Genomic DNA, 20,058 nt, shown 5'->3' on the forward strand with positions numbered 1-20,058 from the left:
TTCACCTTGATTCTATTATCACCTCCAATCCCACCGCCTCCTCTCAACTTCCTTCGCACCCTCCTTCAATCCTGCACCTCCACTCTTCCACACAGCTCTGTTTTCGACCCTACTTCCACCTTTCCGAACTTTCCACCTGCTCCCCCGCCGAGGCTAACAAGGGAATCCTATTATGTTGTAGTATATAGTATATATTGTATGAGAAAATATGCACAAATGGAAATTATTAAGCGTACGGCGCAATTGAACAGAAATAACGCAACACCTACCTACAGCGCAACGCCTATTTCACATATCATCTCGTCTTGCCAAAAATCTAATAATGGTATCATAATAAAAATACACATGGATATATTTGGCATTTGACGCTCTTAAATTTGTGTTGGAAAAATTGTTATATTTGGCAAAAATAATAGGTGGGGGTAGGGTTAAATTAAAAAATGTGACAAATTTGAAAAATCTGATTACGCCATTGTAAAGAGCACAAAAAGCCATAAACATTTCGTACAAATGTTTTGTCGTTACGCCTTATATTTTCGAAAATATTCGCTAAAAACTATAAAATCCGTTATTTTCAAGGGGTTGTTTCCACCCCTAAACGTCGAGATAAGCAGCAAAAAAAAACCCGTGTCTAATGTTTTTTGATCCTCGACAACATAGCCAAAGCGCATCCAAATCGGTCGTTATTTTTTAGAGGTTTTTTCAACCTCTAAACGTCGAGATACGCCGCAAAAAAAAATACGAGTCTACTATTTTTTGATGCTCAACAACATATCCAAAGCGCATCCAAATCGGGTAGGGACACTTCCGACCGTTCCTTTGTCAGTGTTCAGGAGTGCTAATGAAACCTCTCTAGCTATAAAAATTTCATGTACCTTATACCTTGTATTTTTACGTAGCCAGCTCTTAGACTATTAGGCAGACTAAACAATTCGAAATGTAATCCGATATTTTTTTCCTCATTGACGGAAACCAATAGTTCGACCGTATGCCCTGCATTGTTTTTTCGGCCCCACAATGTGCCATCTTATCATGTGGCATGCTCTTATAACATTATTAATCATATCGCCCGGTACGGCGAATCGAGGGTGATCCTTGCCTTTCTTATAAACTAAACCGTCTATCAACTCGAATTTATCGTTATCTCCAAATTCGAAGTTTTCCGCTATTTCTTTTAATCTATGATCGCGCAGCTGTTTGAATTATAATTGGCGCTCTAGCGGTAAAGCCTCTATCAGGCCAACGTGCCTGCTGAGTGCATCTACATGTATCATTTGTTTGCCCGCGTGATGGGCGACTTTAAACTTATACCCGTCGTCTGATACTGGAACAACTTTACTTTCTATATTCTTTAACGATTTTAATTTAAGTTTTACCTCATTATCGGAATTTATGTCTAGTTTAGCGATTATTTCATCTTTTTTACTAGAAATGCTGCAAACCGCGTCTCGTGGCCCAAATAGTTTAAGCACTTCTTGTTCTTCTCCTGTTGAAGGGGAATACCATACGGATAATTCGTGTTTTTCTAAAAGATCGCGTCCTATCACCAAGTCAACATGCCGAGAACTTTCTCTGATCACGTGAAGTTCGACGTCTAAGTCAATATCCGGGTATTGTTCCAATATCAAGTTCGACCTTGCTATACCCAGAATCGGTATGGGCGTAATATTAAGTGCCTTATACGCTATTGTTGATTCAGCTAACGGCCCTGACGAGCCTTCGATAAGTTTCTTATATACATTCTCGCGGACAAAGGAAATTGGGCTACCCGTATCTATTATTGCGGATAGTTTACATCTATTCGAAATAAGCGAAATAACCGATAACGGTGGTCCGGAATAATTAATTCGTCTACCTGAATCGCTATCGACTAATGCTACCGTGGTCGAATCTTCCTTTTCGGGTTCCTCCTGCACGGCTGATACTGCTACGGCCGCCGGCGTCCCTATCGAGTGTGGCCTGTCGTCTTTCTTGAATTTCGGGCACTCGTAAATCTTATGCCCCTTGGCTTGGCACCTGAAGCACGTGATCCCCTCCTTGCCCGGCTCCTTGTCCTTCGCCTTGTCGTTGTCCCTTCGGGGCATTTTACTTCCTTCTCTCGTTAGCTTCTTGGCCTCCATCTCACCTGAGGCACTTATAATCTTTTGCATTTGTTGCAGGAATAAGTCGACGTCTTCCGTGTTCAGCACGGCTGCCGTTTCTCGCAGAGAGCGGCTCCCTATGCCGCTAATAATTAAATGTACTTGTTCCTCTTCTGTTAAATTGAGGCCGTACATCTAGGCTAGCTTATCTGCTGCATATTCTAAGAAGGTTTCCTTCCAATGGTTCCACTTACGTGCTTCAATTTTCTGTATAGCGACGTGGAATAAAACTCTGCGACGAAATCTCTTCAATATGGCTTCTCTGAAGCCCGTCCACGACTCCAGCATCTCTCCTGAGCCTATCTCGAACCACTTCCTTGTTCCTTTTGTCAGCTTACTGGTCGCCGCCAAGTATTTTACGCCTTCTGGTGCCAAGTGTATTTCAGCTACCTTCTCTATTCGTCAAAGCCATACTTCGACATTGTCCGTCTCCGCTCCCAAAAACTCTGGAATCTGCGTCGCTAACAGATTCACTGCATGTGCTGACGAAACCGAGGTCAACGGTAACGCCTGACTGGTGTTCCTGTTCCGCTCGTCCGCTCGTTCGTCCTGCCGATTCACTCGGTTTCTCTGGTCATCGACGACCGCAGCCGTCAATTGCTCCAGTAGTTGTTGCTGCTGTTGCATCTGTGCCGTGTGAAGTTGTTGCTGCTGTTGCAGCTGTGCCGTGTGAAATTGTTGCTGCTGTTGCAGCTGTGCCATAAGGTGCGCACACCATAGCGGCATCTCTTCGCTGTCTCTTCGCCCGACCGGCGCAATTTCTTTCCGGATCGCTCCGGGCCCCACCGGTGTACTCTTGCTCTTCACCGGAGGTGTGTTCTTACCTAGCTGCTCGCTTGAAGGTTTTTTATCCGTGTACTCCATAATGAGCTCGATGTAGCGAGCGTGCGTGATTTCTTCGGCAATGGTTATGCCGAGCCGCCTCGCTTCTTCTTTAATTTGCACCAACGTTAAACCTTCCAGCCGCTGTCGATCCATGCTTCTCTGGGCTCTCGTTCGCACCATGCACTCACGATCGAACCTACGCGACGTAATGGCCCTCTTTAAGGGTAACGCGAGCTGAATCCCACTTCTGAGTTGTAAGGATCAACTCGACGGGATGTCAGGATAATAGATTTCAGTTTAATAATAGAATACAGTTTATTCAAGTTTTGTTACACACGATTCGATACGGTAGGCACCGCAGCGCGCAACCGGAGACGGTCCATCTCTACCTTTCACGGCTCACGATCGTCTGCTCGCGTATTACAATCGGAGCAACGGGCTCCGTGTTCGGCTCTGATCACGCGTGTCCGGCGTGATGTCTCCTCTCGACATTTCCTCAGGTCTGCCAGCTACGGTGCCAACGTGACTAACTTAACGGGTTTCTTACAGAAATATGTATATTAAAGTAAGGTAAATATTTTCCTTTACATAGTCAGCCTCGATGATCTTAACCTTGACATATGTTGTCAAGGTCATGATCCTGAGTAACTTTTCCTTATAACTTATTGTCGTTCATTGCTTATTTAAAATATAAACAAAAAAATTAAAAAATATACGAATTGTAGTCCCTCCCTCCCAGACAGGGCTGGATGGGGGTGAACCTCGGTTTGCGTGGAAACTTAAAAACTCGAACTATACAATGATACCTTGTTTTGCCCTATATACAGGCCGGGATGGAGTGGGGTGACTTTCGCTTCAATTTACTCCATCCTACCTCTACTTAAGGGCGAAACAAGGGCGGTAGCTCTTCCCCCGCTTACATGTGTACTACACACACTACACACACATCAGCATACATATGAGCAAATTACTTCCCTTAGTATTGTAATGATGGGCCCCGTAAAACGCATCGTTCCGGCCGAACGTCAACCCGAGACCGCCCGGCCGACCATCCGCCGGGCGAGGAACGGGCACGGTTTGCCCACTTTATTTTTTAGTCATTGTAATGATAGGAAGTCCGCGAACGGACTTACCGCGGCAAGGTAAGGGCGCTTCTCTGCCTCCACCGAGTGTGTCTCGCCGGATACCGCCTCGTCTTCAGACGCTTGCAGCCTTCCATCGGGGGTATATAGAGCCGCCGTATTCTGCCTTCACCGAGCGTTTCTCGGTGGTTGGACTCGCGCCTTTTTCCTCGATCTAGCCGTTCGCAGCCTTCCATCGGGAGTAGAGCCTCGGTACTCTGCCTCCACCGAGCGCTTCTCGGTGGTTGGAGTCGCACTAGATCAATCCTTCCGCCATCCGAGCGGAATCCACGCGATCTTTTCGCCGCGTCCGCGCTTCGCGCCATTTCCACGCGCCCCGCTCCGCTCCGGAAAAACCGGCTCCGCCGTACCGATACGCTTTGTAACGCGATTCGGCATTCGAACTTCCGAATAAAGCACCGGCTCCGCTCCGTGCGTACCGCGCTGACACGCCAGGCGGAATATCTATAGGTGCTTTTTCATGCTGACGCTTGATGCTCGATTTGGGCGTCAAAATTGATCACGTAATAGGTCACGTGATAGTCTTTTTAATTCCAGCTTCAAATGGCAAGAGCTCAACTGTGTTCAGCTTTGACGCTTGACGCTCGTTTCAATCAATTGCTTGTCAATTGCAAATCGTTGACTGTAAATATATCGTTAAAAAATAATTAGACGTGTTTTGACGCTCGCATATTTGATGCTATTTTGCCTTCTACCGATGAAGTTGGTCACATGACCGGTTTTGACGCCCAAATCAAGCGTCAAGCGTCAGCATGAAAAAACCCCTTATCTCGCGCCACCCGCGACGAACCGACCATCCGTCGCGATCGCACGACACGTGTGCCCGGCCGCTGGTGCTATCCCGTGAGAATCATTGTACCGCGCCGGTTCGCCCCGCGAACCTCCGCGTGCATCACGACACTGTACTCTGCGTATACTTAATTGGCCAATTCGCCTGCCTCGCGACTCTGTACACCGCGAGAATTTACGCTATTATAATAAACTTTCTGTTTCTGTTACTGAAACCGATACGCTTTATTTTGCCAACCACGCCTCGCTTCTGTTCCTCCGCGCCTCCTTCGAACTCAGCCACGCCGCGAGCTAGATCCGCGTATCGAAGTCAGGTTGTTTTAGTATTGACACAAATTCGTATATTATTTTAACTTTTTTGTTCATATTTTAAATAAGCAATGAGCGACGATGAAGTTATAAGGAAAATTTACTCAGGATCATGTTCTTGACAATATATATCAAGGCCATAGAAATCGGTAAAGTCGCCCTTAATTTTATTGTACGGATCGAGTTTTCAACTTTTCAGGCAAAACGAGGTCTACCCCCACCCATTCTTGCCTGCGGAGGAGGAGCGGTAGCTCTGCTTACATGTGTACTGTTATACACACATATCAGTAAATTACTTTTTTTACCACTGACACAAACTTGTAAATTTCTCAAACCTTTTTGTTCATAACTTTTAAATAAATAATGAACGACAATTAAGTTATAAGGAAAAGTTACTCAGGGTCATGTCCTTGACAACATATGTCAAGGTCAAGGTCATCGGGGTTGACTGTGTAAAGAAAAATACTTATCATTCGAACATATTTGATCTAAGTTCGAATCCACTTAGAATACCTTTGTTTTTTGAGATATTCATAGAGAGTTTGAATCCTTGTTTCATCCAGGTTCGAGTCTGCTTGAAATTATTGCTCTTATTTTTTGAAGTGATTATGGAGAGTTTGAGTATTTATATAGAATAGCTACTGCACCTCAAAAATTAATAAAAATAGGCTCATTCGACGCATTTTGGCACGAAACAAAAGAATCTGGCAAAAAAATGCGGCGGTCTGCCTTGCGAAGCGAGATATTTAGCGTTAAAGTTGACGATTCTTAGGTTAGAAATCCTGTCATACCGACGTGATGTAGCGATCATGAACATGCCCCGCGGCCACACGCGCATGCTCCGTGGTCGCACGCGCATGCAAAAGTGTGCGAATTTTAAACGTATGCATACTTATGGCTCCTGGTCCCTGAGCCGTGAACTCTGCGTTGACGGTGGCGACGTACCGTCGCGGCAGAAATCAGAACTCTCTCCAGTGGAGAATTCTGTCCTTTATGACATGTTGACAACCTATTTTGTTGTGCATGCTATTTCTTTATTATTCGCTCTGTGCTTGTGCTCTAACGTTTAACATATTCGTGAAAGTCGTAAAATTGGCCGAAAAGTAAGATTTGCATGCGGAAGGAACGTTTTCACCTTCTTTCGATAGTCGTTAAACGGCTGTTTTTCCCGTATGTTTAGGCTTCGTTTTATGGCTGTTTGTTTATTGTCGAGGGAAAAGGGTAGTTTTCAGCCAATTTCGGAAGTGTTCTGAAACGATCTATAGTGATGTTTTATTGAAATGTCTTTTTATTTGGAAATGGCATGCACAACAAAATTGGGTGTTTTTCTCGCCTCGATAGTAAGAATCCAATATGGCTGCGGTGATTACCCAGGAGCCTTATAATGCATAAATATGGTAATTGTTTAGATGGGGGGATCACCTTGGATGACCTTGATGTTTTAGTATGTTGTCAAGGTCACCCCCCTGAGTGACCTTCAGAAGGTTTCAGCCCGCGCTCGTTATTCGTTAAAAAGTTATTAACAAAAAAAGTTTGGAAAATATAGCAGCTATTTTGAGTATTGGAAGGCATAAATAACTAATATATACGTGTGTGTGCCCTGCTTTAAAGAAAATCACAACTTCCATAAAGCAGGGCATACACGTACACGTGTGTGTGTGTGCCCTCTGCTTTAACGAAAATCACATCTTCTATAAAGCAGGGCATACACACGTGTGTATGTGCCCTGCTTTAACGAAAATCACAACTTCTATAAAGCAGGACATACACACATGTGTGTGTGCTCATGATCGCTACATCACGTCGGTATGACAGGATTTCTAACCTAAGAATCGTCAACTTTAACGCTAAATATCTCACTTCGCAGGGCAGACCGCAGCATTTTTCTGCCAGATTCTTTCGTTTTGTGCCAAAATGCGTCGAATGAGCTTATTTTTATTAATTTTTGAGGTGCAGTAGCTATTCTATATAAATACCGAGTTTGAAACTACTCTAACAGGTTTGAAACTACTTGTAAGATAAATAATTAATTATATTGCTAGTTACAAAACATACTTTTAACATACTTACACTTGAACAACCAATGGGTAACGCGTAATTTCATCTTCTCTTAGCCCGGGTGGTAGATGCAATCTCACCTGGGCGTTATAGCCACCACTTATCTGTACAGGAAATGTTTTTACTTGCGGAAGTGCGATGTCAGTTATTCTTTCCTGCAATAAACATTTATATTATAAATATATACATTATGTATGTATTTTTTGAGATAAAAAAAATTGGCACATATTTGTGATAAAAATCTATTTAACAGGAGATTTAGTAATCTAAAATTTATAAATTATGCGAAAACGTACGCGTAACAACGTGTTATTCTGCAATGTTGCAATGAGTCGCGGCACGGGCATTTCCATTTTGTAAAGGGCCACGGTAGGTATACCAGGTCCAAGGCACTCGAGAACGAAATATTCAAAATCCGCGGACGGGAAGATCGCATTGTGATATTGACAAGGTGGATCACCGGTTTCTAAAAACACAGAACGCATGGAGCCGAAAAATAGACATATGAATATGGAACAAACTATTTACGATTCAGCATTGTTATTATAAAATTATTTAAAAAATGTATTTGTGTATGTATGTATATACATATTATATGTATGTGTAGGTGCATAAATGTGTATACACATATATGTGTATATGTTATGTGAAAACGCGGCATTCCTACCCACACAGTAAAATACATGTATCACCAAGATATCTAGAAGATATCTGAATGACGGAATATCTGATTGCGCAAGATATTATAAAAATATCTCAGACATCTCCAAGATTATAAAAAGCCATGATAATTGTATCTCAGATATGATATCTGATTCTGCATATACGTCGGATATCTATGCCTTGTTTAAAAGCAGATATGTTACATACAACCCAAATAGCAAGAAGAAAAGAAGAATTCTTTTTAAATTCTCGATTTATGAAATTAATTCTTTTTCCGTATTTATTCTCTGTTCTAAAATGATTCTTAATGCCCGATCTACAATAGTTGTAGTAAGCTGTAGTAAGCCTCAAGCCGTAAGAAATTGACCAATTACAGGCGAATGTGAGGCGAATAATCGACTGTGATTGGTCAATTTCTTACATCTTGAGGCTTACTACAGCTTACTACAGCTATTGTAGATCGGGCATAAGAGTTCATAGAAAATTTATTTTTATGCACCAATTCTGAGTCTCTTCAAATATAAAAAAAGTTCTTTTCATAAGAATTCACAATAAATTCAAAATTATGCTTCAATACTGTTCCAATATTTTGCATTTTGCCATCTTTGCACTGTATAATATCTCGGAGATATCACGAAAAATATTAGAGCCAAGTATCTCACAGGCTCGCCTTTTATCCTAGTGAGTAAGAATTTTTGCTTACGAGAAAGTACTGGCGCATGTAGCCGCGTCGCGGCAACACATGTTACTAGCGCTCGCCCGAGCAAAAATTTTCCAAGTTTCTTCGCGGCATATTGCTTTCGCGCCGCAGTCGTTACCTCCAGCACAGCTCCAGCAAAAGTTTTCTAAGTCCCCTCGCGGCGTGTTACCTTTGCGCCACGGTCGTTATTTCTGACGCCGCCCGAGCAAAAGTTTTCTAAATCTCCTCGCGGCGAGTTGCTTTCGCGTCGCAGTCGTTACCTCCGGCGCCGCCTGAGCAAAAATTTTCTAAGTTTCCTCGCGGCGTGTGGCTTTTGCCGGGGCGAATCGGTACGGCATCCAAGTCCTCTCGGATTGTTTTATTGGCTACGAATAAACTTGAGTTGACCTTTATAAAATATAACAGCTGACTATGAATCAGCCATATATTTGAATGCAAATGTTACAGAGATGTCTTTTTCAAAGATATAATGTGATATCGAGTAATAATGTACTGTAGATATTCTGTGAATATCTGAAAATAAGATATCTCAGATTTGACCTAAAATGGTTGGCATAAAGATATCTGGCTATATCTCAGATATATTTTGCTGTGTGGGTAGGATTGACTAGTCAATTCTGCGGAACAGCCAAGTCTACGGTGAAGCTTCTTCTCCACCTATTTGTGTATTGAGATTGGCTAAACTGTGATACGCTATCTGGTGGCGAAAATCAGAACCCAAAAGAGTAGATCGCCGGCACATAAATAAATCGAATTGACAGTTATTTGATTTAATTTTCCCATATGACAGTTTCATAATACACCCAATGTAATTAAAATTAGTTATGGAGGCCGGAGTGAAATTTCTACCTAAAAATTCCAAAAGCAAAATATTTTGCTCTGTTTTCGGTTGCAATAGCAAAGCTTGTAACAACCCGGAATTAAGTTTTCACTGCCTTCCTAAAGCCGGTGAAATAAAAGTTAATAAATTAAACAAATTTCGACAAAGTGAACTAATTGACAGGAGAGTGTTGTGGGAGAGAGCTTTAAAAATGGGCAAAAAAGTGATACCAAATATGCGAGTTTGCTCACTTTATTTCGTCAAAGATGACTACTCTGTGTTCACAGGACCAGGTAAATTGTTACGATTCTAGAAGCAATTTTTTATTATTTTTACAGTTTTTATTTAATTATTAAATTTTAACAGTATTTTATGCATATCACATTATAAATCTTAATCATTATTTAACCTCAAAATGTAATCAGCTATATTAAATTTTATATGCAATAGTTTAAGTACAGTAAATAAAGAAAAGTCAGCTCTACGCAGGAAACTTGCAAAAACTACGCAAAAATCTACACAAAGTGCCTACTACTTCTCTGACTCCAACGACTAGGCTGTTTTTTCAATATTATATATTAATAATATTATAAATAAGTATAGAAATTTATATAAATAATGTGTTTCTTATTATGTGGACAGATAGCCCCTCGAATGTGGACAGATAGCCCCGCATATGGGGCTATCTGTCTATGTTTGACTTGTCCACTTAAAAAATTCGCCTCTTTAAAATATTAAAAGATTAACGATTCTTATTATGTTTTTTTTTTTAATAGCAAGGTTGAAAGGTCATACCATTAAAATTTTAGCCAAATATCTTTAATAGTTTTTTAGTAAACTTGAAAAAAGCGTAAAGTGTGGACACAGCCCCGGTCTCCCCTATAGACATAATTATATATTTGAAATATAACTATAGTTATTATACAGGGTATCTCTAAAGTCTGACCGAGCCTCCTGGATCTCAGAAACGGCTTTAGATATGGAAAAATGTTTTAGATAAAAGTTGTAAGATATTAAAGGGGACAGATGATAAAAATATGGAATTGACTTTGAGCGATTTTTTCAAGGTCAGGTCAATGTGATCAATGTTTTCTTAAATAGAATATCCCATTTTTATTGCATATTTTTGTCCTTGTCAAGACGTTTTCAAAACACTATAATAAAGCTTTCTTTTATTAAGAATTTCTTAAGATATTTTAAATTTTGTCAAGATACTTTTAATATGAAATATAAAATATCTCATTAAGTATTTACTTTTTGATGACTTTGTATTTTTATACGCAGAATAATAAAAAAAACTAATTTTTGTAAAAAAATATTATTTTAAAAAATTTGATTGTATTTTGTAGAAATATTTATATTTGCAATATTGCAAAATGTAAAAATTAATATTATTATTCGATTTTTTTCATTATTCCATGTAAAAAAGTATTAGTGTGAAATCATCGAAAAATGAATATTTCACGAGATATTTCATATTTTATATTAAAAGTAGCATAACAAAATTTAAAATATCTCTAGAAGTCCTTAATAAAAGAGAGCTTTATTATAGTGTTTTGAAAACGTCTCAACAAGGGCTACAAGAATATGTAATAAAAAATAGGGGTTTTATTTAAAAAAACTTTGATCTCAATGACTTGGCCTTGAAAAGGTCATTCGAGGTCAAGTCCATATTTTCATCATCTGGTTCCCTTTATATCTTACAACTTTTATCTGAAACATTTTTCCATATCTAAACTCTAAAGCCGTTTCCGAGATCCAAAAGGCTGGGTCAGACTTTAGAGATACCCTGTATAAAGTGCCGACAATAAACATAAAAATTTTCAAATATAAATCCATTTTTGGACAAATTTAGACTATGTGTTTTAATTACATGTTTAATGTTATTCATCAAGAGAGCAACGCAGATGTGGTGGTACAAAATATTTAACTCCGACTAAACTGTGAAATTTACTACGTTTAGGTTAGGTTAGGTAACGTGATAGCGTTACTTCTGTAGTAATTCACTCATTTACCCAGAGTGAATTATAAAATTTACTACAAAACTCCGTTTACGCAGAAAAATTATCGTAAGTTACTACAGAAGTAACTCTCGTGTGAACGTAGTAATTAATTGTTTTAAACCATGAGCTTATTCAATCTTGATTGTGGAAACTGCATATATATAAATTTTAATAGGTTAAAAGAATTTAACTCATATATCATTGTCGTTACGTCCAACCCCGGGATTAGGATATGAAAATCTGGGAAGCAAGGAAAAGGCTATAACCAGAGGGGTCGGGGGAAGGGAGGACGCAGCTAGATACTTACAAATGTCGCTCGCAGGTACGCGCTCTGAGATGCGTGGCGCGAGCCGAACGCATTTTTATGACTCAGAAAGGGTCAACGTCCGTAAAGACGTTAGGACGCCTTTTGTGAGCGGTGCGATCGTCGGTCTTTTTTCGAGTCAGAGAATTTAATCTCTTTAACTCAGGATCGGATCTCGTGCAATTTCGAGAGAAGGAAAGTACTGAGGGTGAGGTCTTAAATTAAAGAAAGAATGGAGATGTCTTTAACATAAGTATTCATATTTATTTGACATAAAAAAAAATAATGTTATTTGATATAAAAATAATTATAAACTAGGCGTTAGTGTAAAAAGTGTGGATGTATATAATAAAACGAAGGAGAACTTGTGCAGACGGTTGTTGAACATTATGTACATTTAATGAAATTCTTTAGGCGAAACATATGAGAATTAGAATAAAAATGAATGTATTTTATAATTATTACTCTAAGTCTATCACCTCGGGTTCGTCTACTTCCTCGAGGTTTACAACGGTCGAGGCGGTCGAGGAGGTCGGGGACGGACTTCGGGAAGAGGAGGGAGAATCGGGAGGTTCTAGGAACCGGGCTGGATCGGGGTTGACGGGGACCACGCGAACCGGGACCACGCGAGGCGGGACCACGGGAAACGGAGCCACGCGGCAAATAGGGCGAGAATGTTCAGCAATTGGGCGAGAGGGTAGGATAACTGGGTGATAAGACAAGATGATAGCGGGGCGATTCTGATGCGAAAAACCGGGTTCCTCCGAAAAAGCTGGTAGGGGCGGTGGGATGGCGAGTCGCGGAGGACCGGCGCCGCGGCGTTGAGCTGCTCCCGGGGGAGTTCGACCTCCCGTCGCGCCCGCTTGTTCTGTCGATTTCTCTGTCGCCTGATCGTGCGGAGATTCTGTCCTCGAGGGGGTACGACTTTCGGGTCCACTAAAATTATTTATTTATTTAGTCGATCTCTCCCGGACCCGGTCGGAAGCGAACAAAAGGAAATCGTCGAGCTCAAGGGGGGGAGGTCAGTGGACAGGCCCGGTCCGCGACAGCGACGAGACGCCGGGAGCCAAGTCAGGCCCACGACAACGCCAACGACCGCTGAGAACTCGATGCCTACACCGACCGACCCACGAGCATGAGCTCAAGGGGGTCAGTGGACCGGCTGAGTCCACGACAGCGATGAAGACGCCGGGAGCCAAGTCAGACCCATGACAACACCAACGACCGCTATGAACCCGATGCCTACACCGACCGACCCACGATCACGAGCTCAGGGGGGTCAGTGGACCGGCTGAGTCCACGACAGCGACGAAGACGCCGGGAGCCAAGTCAGGCCCACGACAACGCCAACGACCGCTGGGAACCTGATGCCTACACTGACCGACCCCAAAATAATAAGCTTCCGGGGATCCGACAATTGATAGACCGTTTAAGAAGGGGGGCGATAACGCGGAAAAAGAAAGGATCAAGAGAATTACGGGACTTACTACTTGATGAATTTCTGGTGGTTGTTGATTCTCTCTGAAATGGACGTTGGACTCGTCGGTGGGTGAGTCGGGGGCAACTGATGGTTCGTCGGATCTGTTGCACTGACTCTAAACGTGGAGTCGAGACTCGAAACGAATGAGATTCAGATTATAATACCGAGCAATGCAGACTGAAACTGAGAAAATTTCTCTGAGGGCGAGTCCTGCGACGTCGCGATTTAAACAGGAAGGTTCGAAGGATGGAAGGGGTGGATTTCGTGTGGGATGTGTCTGGTTTTTGTTTAAAGGATTTCTGGTTGGCGGGATGTTTCTAATTATTATTTAAGGAAATTCTTATTGGGCGAGATGTTTCTCGCCCAAGGGGTAGATTTTGAGTTTACGCCTATCCTAGAAAGCTAGAGACGGTTATCGATTTTTCCGGTTTTTCATTGGTGAGCCCCCTCTTAAGGCCCCACTGTCTTATTAGGGGTGTAACCCATCGGTTTTTTCCAGTGACGCATTTGTTTTTCGGCTATCGCCGATTTCTCTTTTATTGGGGTTCCTTACTTGTCTCGCGATTCTGTTTTTATGTTGACAGACGATCCATACTTCTCAATTTTAAGTGCAGTTTTATTGCAAACAGAAACTTCCGCCACGTGCTCTTAAGATTTCTAAAAGCACGTATTAGGTTTCGTTTCTGTTTGTCGGAACATCGCACGGCCAGTTTTGAGTGAGTCGCGCGATAATAATACAGATCTCCATCATTCCCTGTCTGGAGTTAAGGCTCCTTTCTGCGCGTCGTGTCGCCGGGTTTATAGTTATGGGCCAGACGAGGTTGACGAGAATCTGGTCACCATATCCCCCGTCTGTTAGTAATTTGTCATCTGAGAGGTTGTTTTTAGTTGCCCAAGCAAATAGGTAGTTTGATAATAAAAAAAGGAATGCGAGATTTAACCTCACCCCGATCGATAACCGTCCGTACTCGGCTTGTTTATCCTAATCTTAGGGCTATCTTAGGCGCATAAGAATTCCCGCGAAAAAGGGATATCGTGGAGTCCACAGGACGTAACATCATTATAATGATATAAAGCCAATGGCACACAATACGATTTTTAGATGTAAAAAATGAAAAAAGATTACCTTTGATATAAATAACGTATAATTTTCGACGTGATCGACGTGAGATCTCGGCCATAGAAGGAAACAGAAAAAGATCGGGATCATAATTACATGCAGATGGCGTTGGCATAGAGAGAGCGAGTACAAATAAGGATAGCATATGGATATACAAACTTGTCCATTTTGGGACATTCTTAGAGTATTCACAAATGTATATCCTATGGATATCTTTATAAGATCCATGGACATATTCCGACAAGAAATAGACATAAAACGGACATCCATAGGATATCCTGTGCTGTCTGGGTTACAATTAAGTAACACTACCCAAATGTCACTCGCCGATTTTTTGAAACTGTGCACACAAGTAGAACTTCGAAAAATATTTGTGTCGTGTTTTTTTATTTGTGCTCATAAAGCGTTTTAAGAATAGAAACTATACTCGAAATATTGATCTTCTCCTTATGTATAACAACCCTTTAGGCCATGTACGTTATCTTGCGAATGATTTTTGCACCAGAATACTATCTCTAGGAGTTTTCAGGGTCGTTGATTAGGAATTCTTTTATTGGTCACGTGATGCCATTGGAATCATGATACGTACTTCGTGAGCAAAGTTTAAATTCCCATTCTTTGCCGAACACAGGAATAACCAATGTGGAGATGACAAAAAACTATTCTTTTTTTTAATTTTATAATTTTTATTTTACAATTTTTTATTTTTCTTTAGAATTTTTTTTCAAAGTAATTGCATGTATAATAACAATGGTTTTAACTCTAGCTCGCCACACTCCGGTCCAGTGGATCGCTGAACGATTTTCAGTTTTCTAGTTGTCATCATATAATTACATAATTTTCTAGTTTCCTTATAATAAGTTTAGTTTAAATTTAATCCAGACAGCACACGGATATCAGATGGATATCTATAAGACGTCCTTTAAGGATATTGAGGATGTCCATAGACCATCCGTTTAACGTCCGTTTAACATTGGACATTTTATGGACGTCCATAGTATATCTGTTTATGAAATTGGTGGACATACTTATATCCCTAAAACATGTCCACAGAATATCCGATAGACGTTCTATGGACATGATAAAAGGAAACATCCAGAATTGTAATTTACATTAAAAGGGTAAAAACAATTAAATGTATAAATATTTTAAAATAATATATTTATTTTAAAAATTATATAAAATATATACATATATGTATGTATACATGTATGTATCCACACACACATACACGTATTGTTAAACGTATTGCACACGCGTATTGCAAATTAATTAAAGAAAACAGCAATTTGTACAAAATAGTTATAAAAACTAATGTTGAAATTTCAATACGGGTGTTTACTCAAATTTTGTAAAAAAATTCCCAGGTTTTCTAAAAATTTTACTCCAAATTCACACTTTTGCATTGTTTAAAAACAAAAATAATTTAAAATGAGCAAAACTGAAATAAATTCACAAATTGCATGTGCAAATGCAAATGTTCACAATAAAGAATATGTTTTTTTTTTTATTTTGCTTCTTTCTCTGCCCTTTCTTTTGCACGTCTCAGCCAAGTTTTAATGGCTTGCTCAACTTCTTTTCAATTTTCCGCTACTTTACACAGTAGAGCACTTTCTAAATAGAAAAAAAAACATAATATAGACATAATGATATATTTGAAATATAACTAGTTATAGTTATTATACAGTGTATTTCTAAAGTCTGACCCAGCTCCCTGGACCTCAGGAACAGCTTTAGATATGGAAAAATATTTTAGATAAAAGTTGTAGGATATTAAAGGGGACAGATGATAAAAATATGGAATTGACTTTGAGCGATTTTTTCAAGGCCAGGTCAATGCGAACCATGTTTTCTTAAATAGAATATCCCATTTTTATTGCATATTCTTGCCCTTGTCAAGACGTTTTCAAAACACTATAATGAAGCTCTTTTTTATTAAGAATTTATTGAGATATTTTAATTTTTGTTATGATATTTTTAATATAAAATATGAAATATCTCGTAAAGTATTCACTTTTCGATGACTTTATATTTTTATACGCAGAATAAAAAAAGAATCAATTTTTGTAAAAAAATTATTTGATTGTATTTTGTAGAAATATTTAATTTTGCAATATTGCAAAATGTAAAAATTAATATTATTATTCGATTCTTTTCATTATTCTATGTAAAAAAATATTAAGGTGAAGTCATCGAATAATGAATATTTTACGAGATATTTCATATTTTATATTAATAGTAGCATAACAAAATTTAAAATATATCTCAGGAAGTCCTTAATGAAAGAGGGCTTCATTATAGTGTTTTGAAAACGTCTTGACAAGAGTTACAAGAATATGTAATAAAAAATGAGGGTTCCATTTAAAAAAACTTTGATCACAATGTCTTGGCCTTTTTTTTGTTAACGGGGGAGAAATCCGCACGGATACCCCCTCCCCCGGGGCAGGGAGGGCGGTTATGTGGGACTCCAACCCACTAAAACCCCCCCGGATGTTCTTCGCGGCGTTTTGTGAGGATGCCCCGGGAACTTGAGATATCTACCATGGGCCTCCTCACACAAGGCCTTGAAAAGGTCATTCGAGGTCAAGTCCATATTTTTCATCATCTGTCCCCCTTTATATCCTACAATTTTTATCTGAAACATTTTTCCATATCTAAAGCCATTTTCGAGATCCAGGGCGCTGGGTCAGACTTTAGAGATACCCTATATAAAGCACCGACAATACATATAAAAATTTACAAATATAAATCTATTTTCAGACAAATTTAGACTACTTATGCATTTTAATATATATTTGATGTTGTTCAGCAAGAAAGCAACGCAGATGTTGTGGTACAAAATATTTCTAACTGAACTGCGAAATTTACTACGTTTAGGTTAGATTAGGTAACGTGATACCCTGGCGGAAATATTTCTACAAAATTTAAAAAAAAATAAAAGTGTACTACAAAAAACTATAAAATATAATTGCCAGAATCTATTAAATTCTACATGAATTTAAGAAGTACTACAACATCCTACATGAAAATGCTAGAATTGGAAGACTTTTGTAAATTTTTGTATTTTTTTTAGTGCATCTTGATTTATAAATTTTTCGGTAAAACTACGCCAAACTACAGCTAATACTGATGTTCTACTACACATTTCTATATCTATTTGAGTACAGCAGACTACAAAAAAATACTAGAATTAAAACACTTGTGTAGATTTTTCGTAGTTTTTGTCAAAACTTGTAGTTATATTACTACAACTTGATCTATAAATTACGGGACAAAACTACGTCAAACTACTATCATTAACGATGTTCTATGTATTTTTATACCTAAATAAGTACAGTATACAAGGAAATCCTACAATTAAAACGATTTTGTAAATTTTTGAAATTTCTTGTAAAAACATCAATTGGACTACACATAAAATTCCAAATTTACAAACTTTTATTCCAATTATAGAATTTTCTTAGTACATTTTAGTAAGAAATAATGGTTAAAAAAAACGTCAATTCGAAAATATTTTGATACATAATAAACATATATTTTTATAGTACATTTAATTGGTTTTAATGGTACAATATATAACAAACATTAGTCTCACAAATTATTTATGAACACACAGTTATTTTATATATAATGTATTTGACATTGTTTTCGACGTCGCAGCATATTTTTTGTTAAATTATGTTGATTACAAAAAAAAACTTCTTTATTCTAACTTATCTGTAAAATAAAAAGCGAGTCATTATAAAAAAAACCTTGCCCAGCACCACATACACACATGTCTAAAACCGCATAAGACGTCTTTTAGATATCTTTTAGCCATCTTTTTTTGTAAGACGTCTAAAAGATGTCTAAAAGATGTCTTATTATGTCCCGCTTTTGAACATGCTTGCTGTCAGTTATTTTTTTGCAGAAATATCTACGAAATAGCACCACAAATTACAATGTTCTCAAATCAAGAAATTATTGCAAGTATATATATATATGTAGGTCTAGAGGTATGTTCCGGGACTGTTTACGTTTTTTGAAATGTACAGTCCTGGAATATAACGCATATATATGTAATCAGATTCAAAAAATTGTCCCGAAACGTGCCGTAGGACATGAATTTTTTCCAGGACAGTCCTGGAAACTGCCAAATGTCCTGGAATATACCGATGTAAAAAAATAAAAGTCCCGGAACATACTTCCGGACCTACATATATATATATATATATATATATATATATATATATATATATATATATTTATTTAACTTTAGCTGTTGCCAAGAAGTGGACTTGATTTACAATAGGTTCCTTAACACACTCATCTATCCGCACATTGCCCGTCAATTACAACAATTTTGACGGGATCATTCCTCACGCTAAACCTCGCCATTATTTACTACTGCTCTCGCCTATCTTTTCTCATCTCCGCTTCTATCTTTTTCCTATCCCTATATGATTTCCTTAATATTTTTTTTGGTTGTATCGTTCCATAGTCTATCTATTCTATAGTTTATCGTTCCATAGTCTATCTATTCTTTTCCTGTTATCCCTCCCTAGTTCTATAAACCGGTTCTTTATACTGCTGCACTCCTCCACATAGTGCTTCAAATTATCCCTTCCTTCCTTGCAGAACAGACACATTTTTTTCTCTTCTCCACACAAATACATGTTCTCCGATTCCATGTTACCACATCTCTGGGTTACCAGCTCATTTATCAGGGCTCTGATACTATCCCCTTCGATCTGTTTATCTATGTTTGTCCTCCTGAGATATTCTGGTCTATTTCCATCTCTCTCTAACTCTTTATACTTCCTGTTATATTTTGACTCTATTATATTATTCTCTTTCACTTGCCTCTGTATCTCCCAGTCTCTTAATTTAATCTCTTCCCCTAAGTTCCTCCCTTCTCTCCTTAACGACTCGATTGCTTCCACCCCCCACCCGTTTATATTATAGTACTTTTCTCTCTTTCTACCATATCTGTCTTTCCATTTGTTTTTCTCTTTCTCTATCCAACATTTCTTGACCCATCTGCTCTCATTTATTTCCCTAATCTTTTCCTCATATTCCATTGCCCTTCCACCCCATCCTATTCTAAGCTTTCTCAACCCCAGTTCCGTTGACATTAGGTATCTTGGGGTACAGAACTTTAAATCGAAAACCCATCTTGCGTAATCTAGCATAATTTTTTCCAAGTCTTTTTTTCTTCCCATCCTCAAATTTCTACCTCATACGACATCACACTCTGGACTAGGTAATTAAACAAACTCCCTCTCCGTATGAAATTATCTTTACAGATCCGTTCTCCTAGACCCCACGTCCTATTTACCGCAATCCTACCTTTCCTAGCTAATTCCTTAATGTGATCTTTGCAATTCCCTCTATTATTAAACACAAAACCTAAATATTTAAAAGTCCTAACCTCTTCTATCTCCTTTTCTCCCCATTTTCATTTCTCTTTCTTCTCCCTACTTTCTTTGTTAAACACTAACATCTTTGTCTTATTGATACATAATATCATTTTCCTCCGTTTTAGAAACCTCTTTATTGTGTCCATTATGTCTAACATTGCTGTTCTATTCTTTGCTACGAACATTATATCATCCGCATATTCTAGCGACCATACTCTATTGTTTCCTAACTTTACGCCTCCTATCTTTCTTTCCTCTAGCTCTTTTCTAATGTCCGCTATATACAAATTAAATAGGAGTGGACT

At 38.9% G+C, this 20,058-nt stretch overlaps 1 protein-coding gene across 5 annotated transcripts in view; it reads right to left on the reverse strand.

The window, feature by feature from the left end:
- The window catches only part of Dpp10 (Dipeptidyl peptidase 10), a 235,589-nt gene that overhangs the window by 42,602 nt on the left and 172,929 nt on the right, over positions 1-20,058 (reverse strand). For all 5 annotated transcript variants that reach the window (XM_071785411.1, XM_071785409.1, XM_071785408.1 and 2 more), the window contains 2 exons: positions 7,561-7,730; positions 7,277-7,419 (listed from right to left, as the gene is read on the reverse strand). In XM_071785411.1, coding sequence (XP_071641512.1) covers positions 7,277-7,419; positions 7,561-7,730 — 313 coding nt within the window. The remainder of the gene's footprint in view (positions 1-7,276; positions 7,420-7,560; positions 7,731-20,058) is intronic.

This window comes from Temnothorax longispinosus, chromosome 8 (assembly GCF_030848805.1).
Source record: "Temnothorax longispinosus isolate EJ_2023e chromosome 8, Tlon_JGU_v1, whole genome shotgun sequence".
NCBI classification, from domain to species: domain Eukaryota; kingdom Metazoa; phylum Arthropoda; class Insecta; order Hymenoptera; family Formicidae; genus Temnothorax; species Temnothorax longispinosus.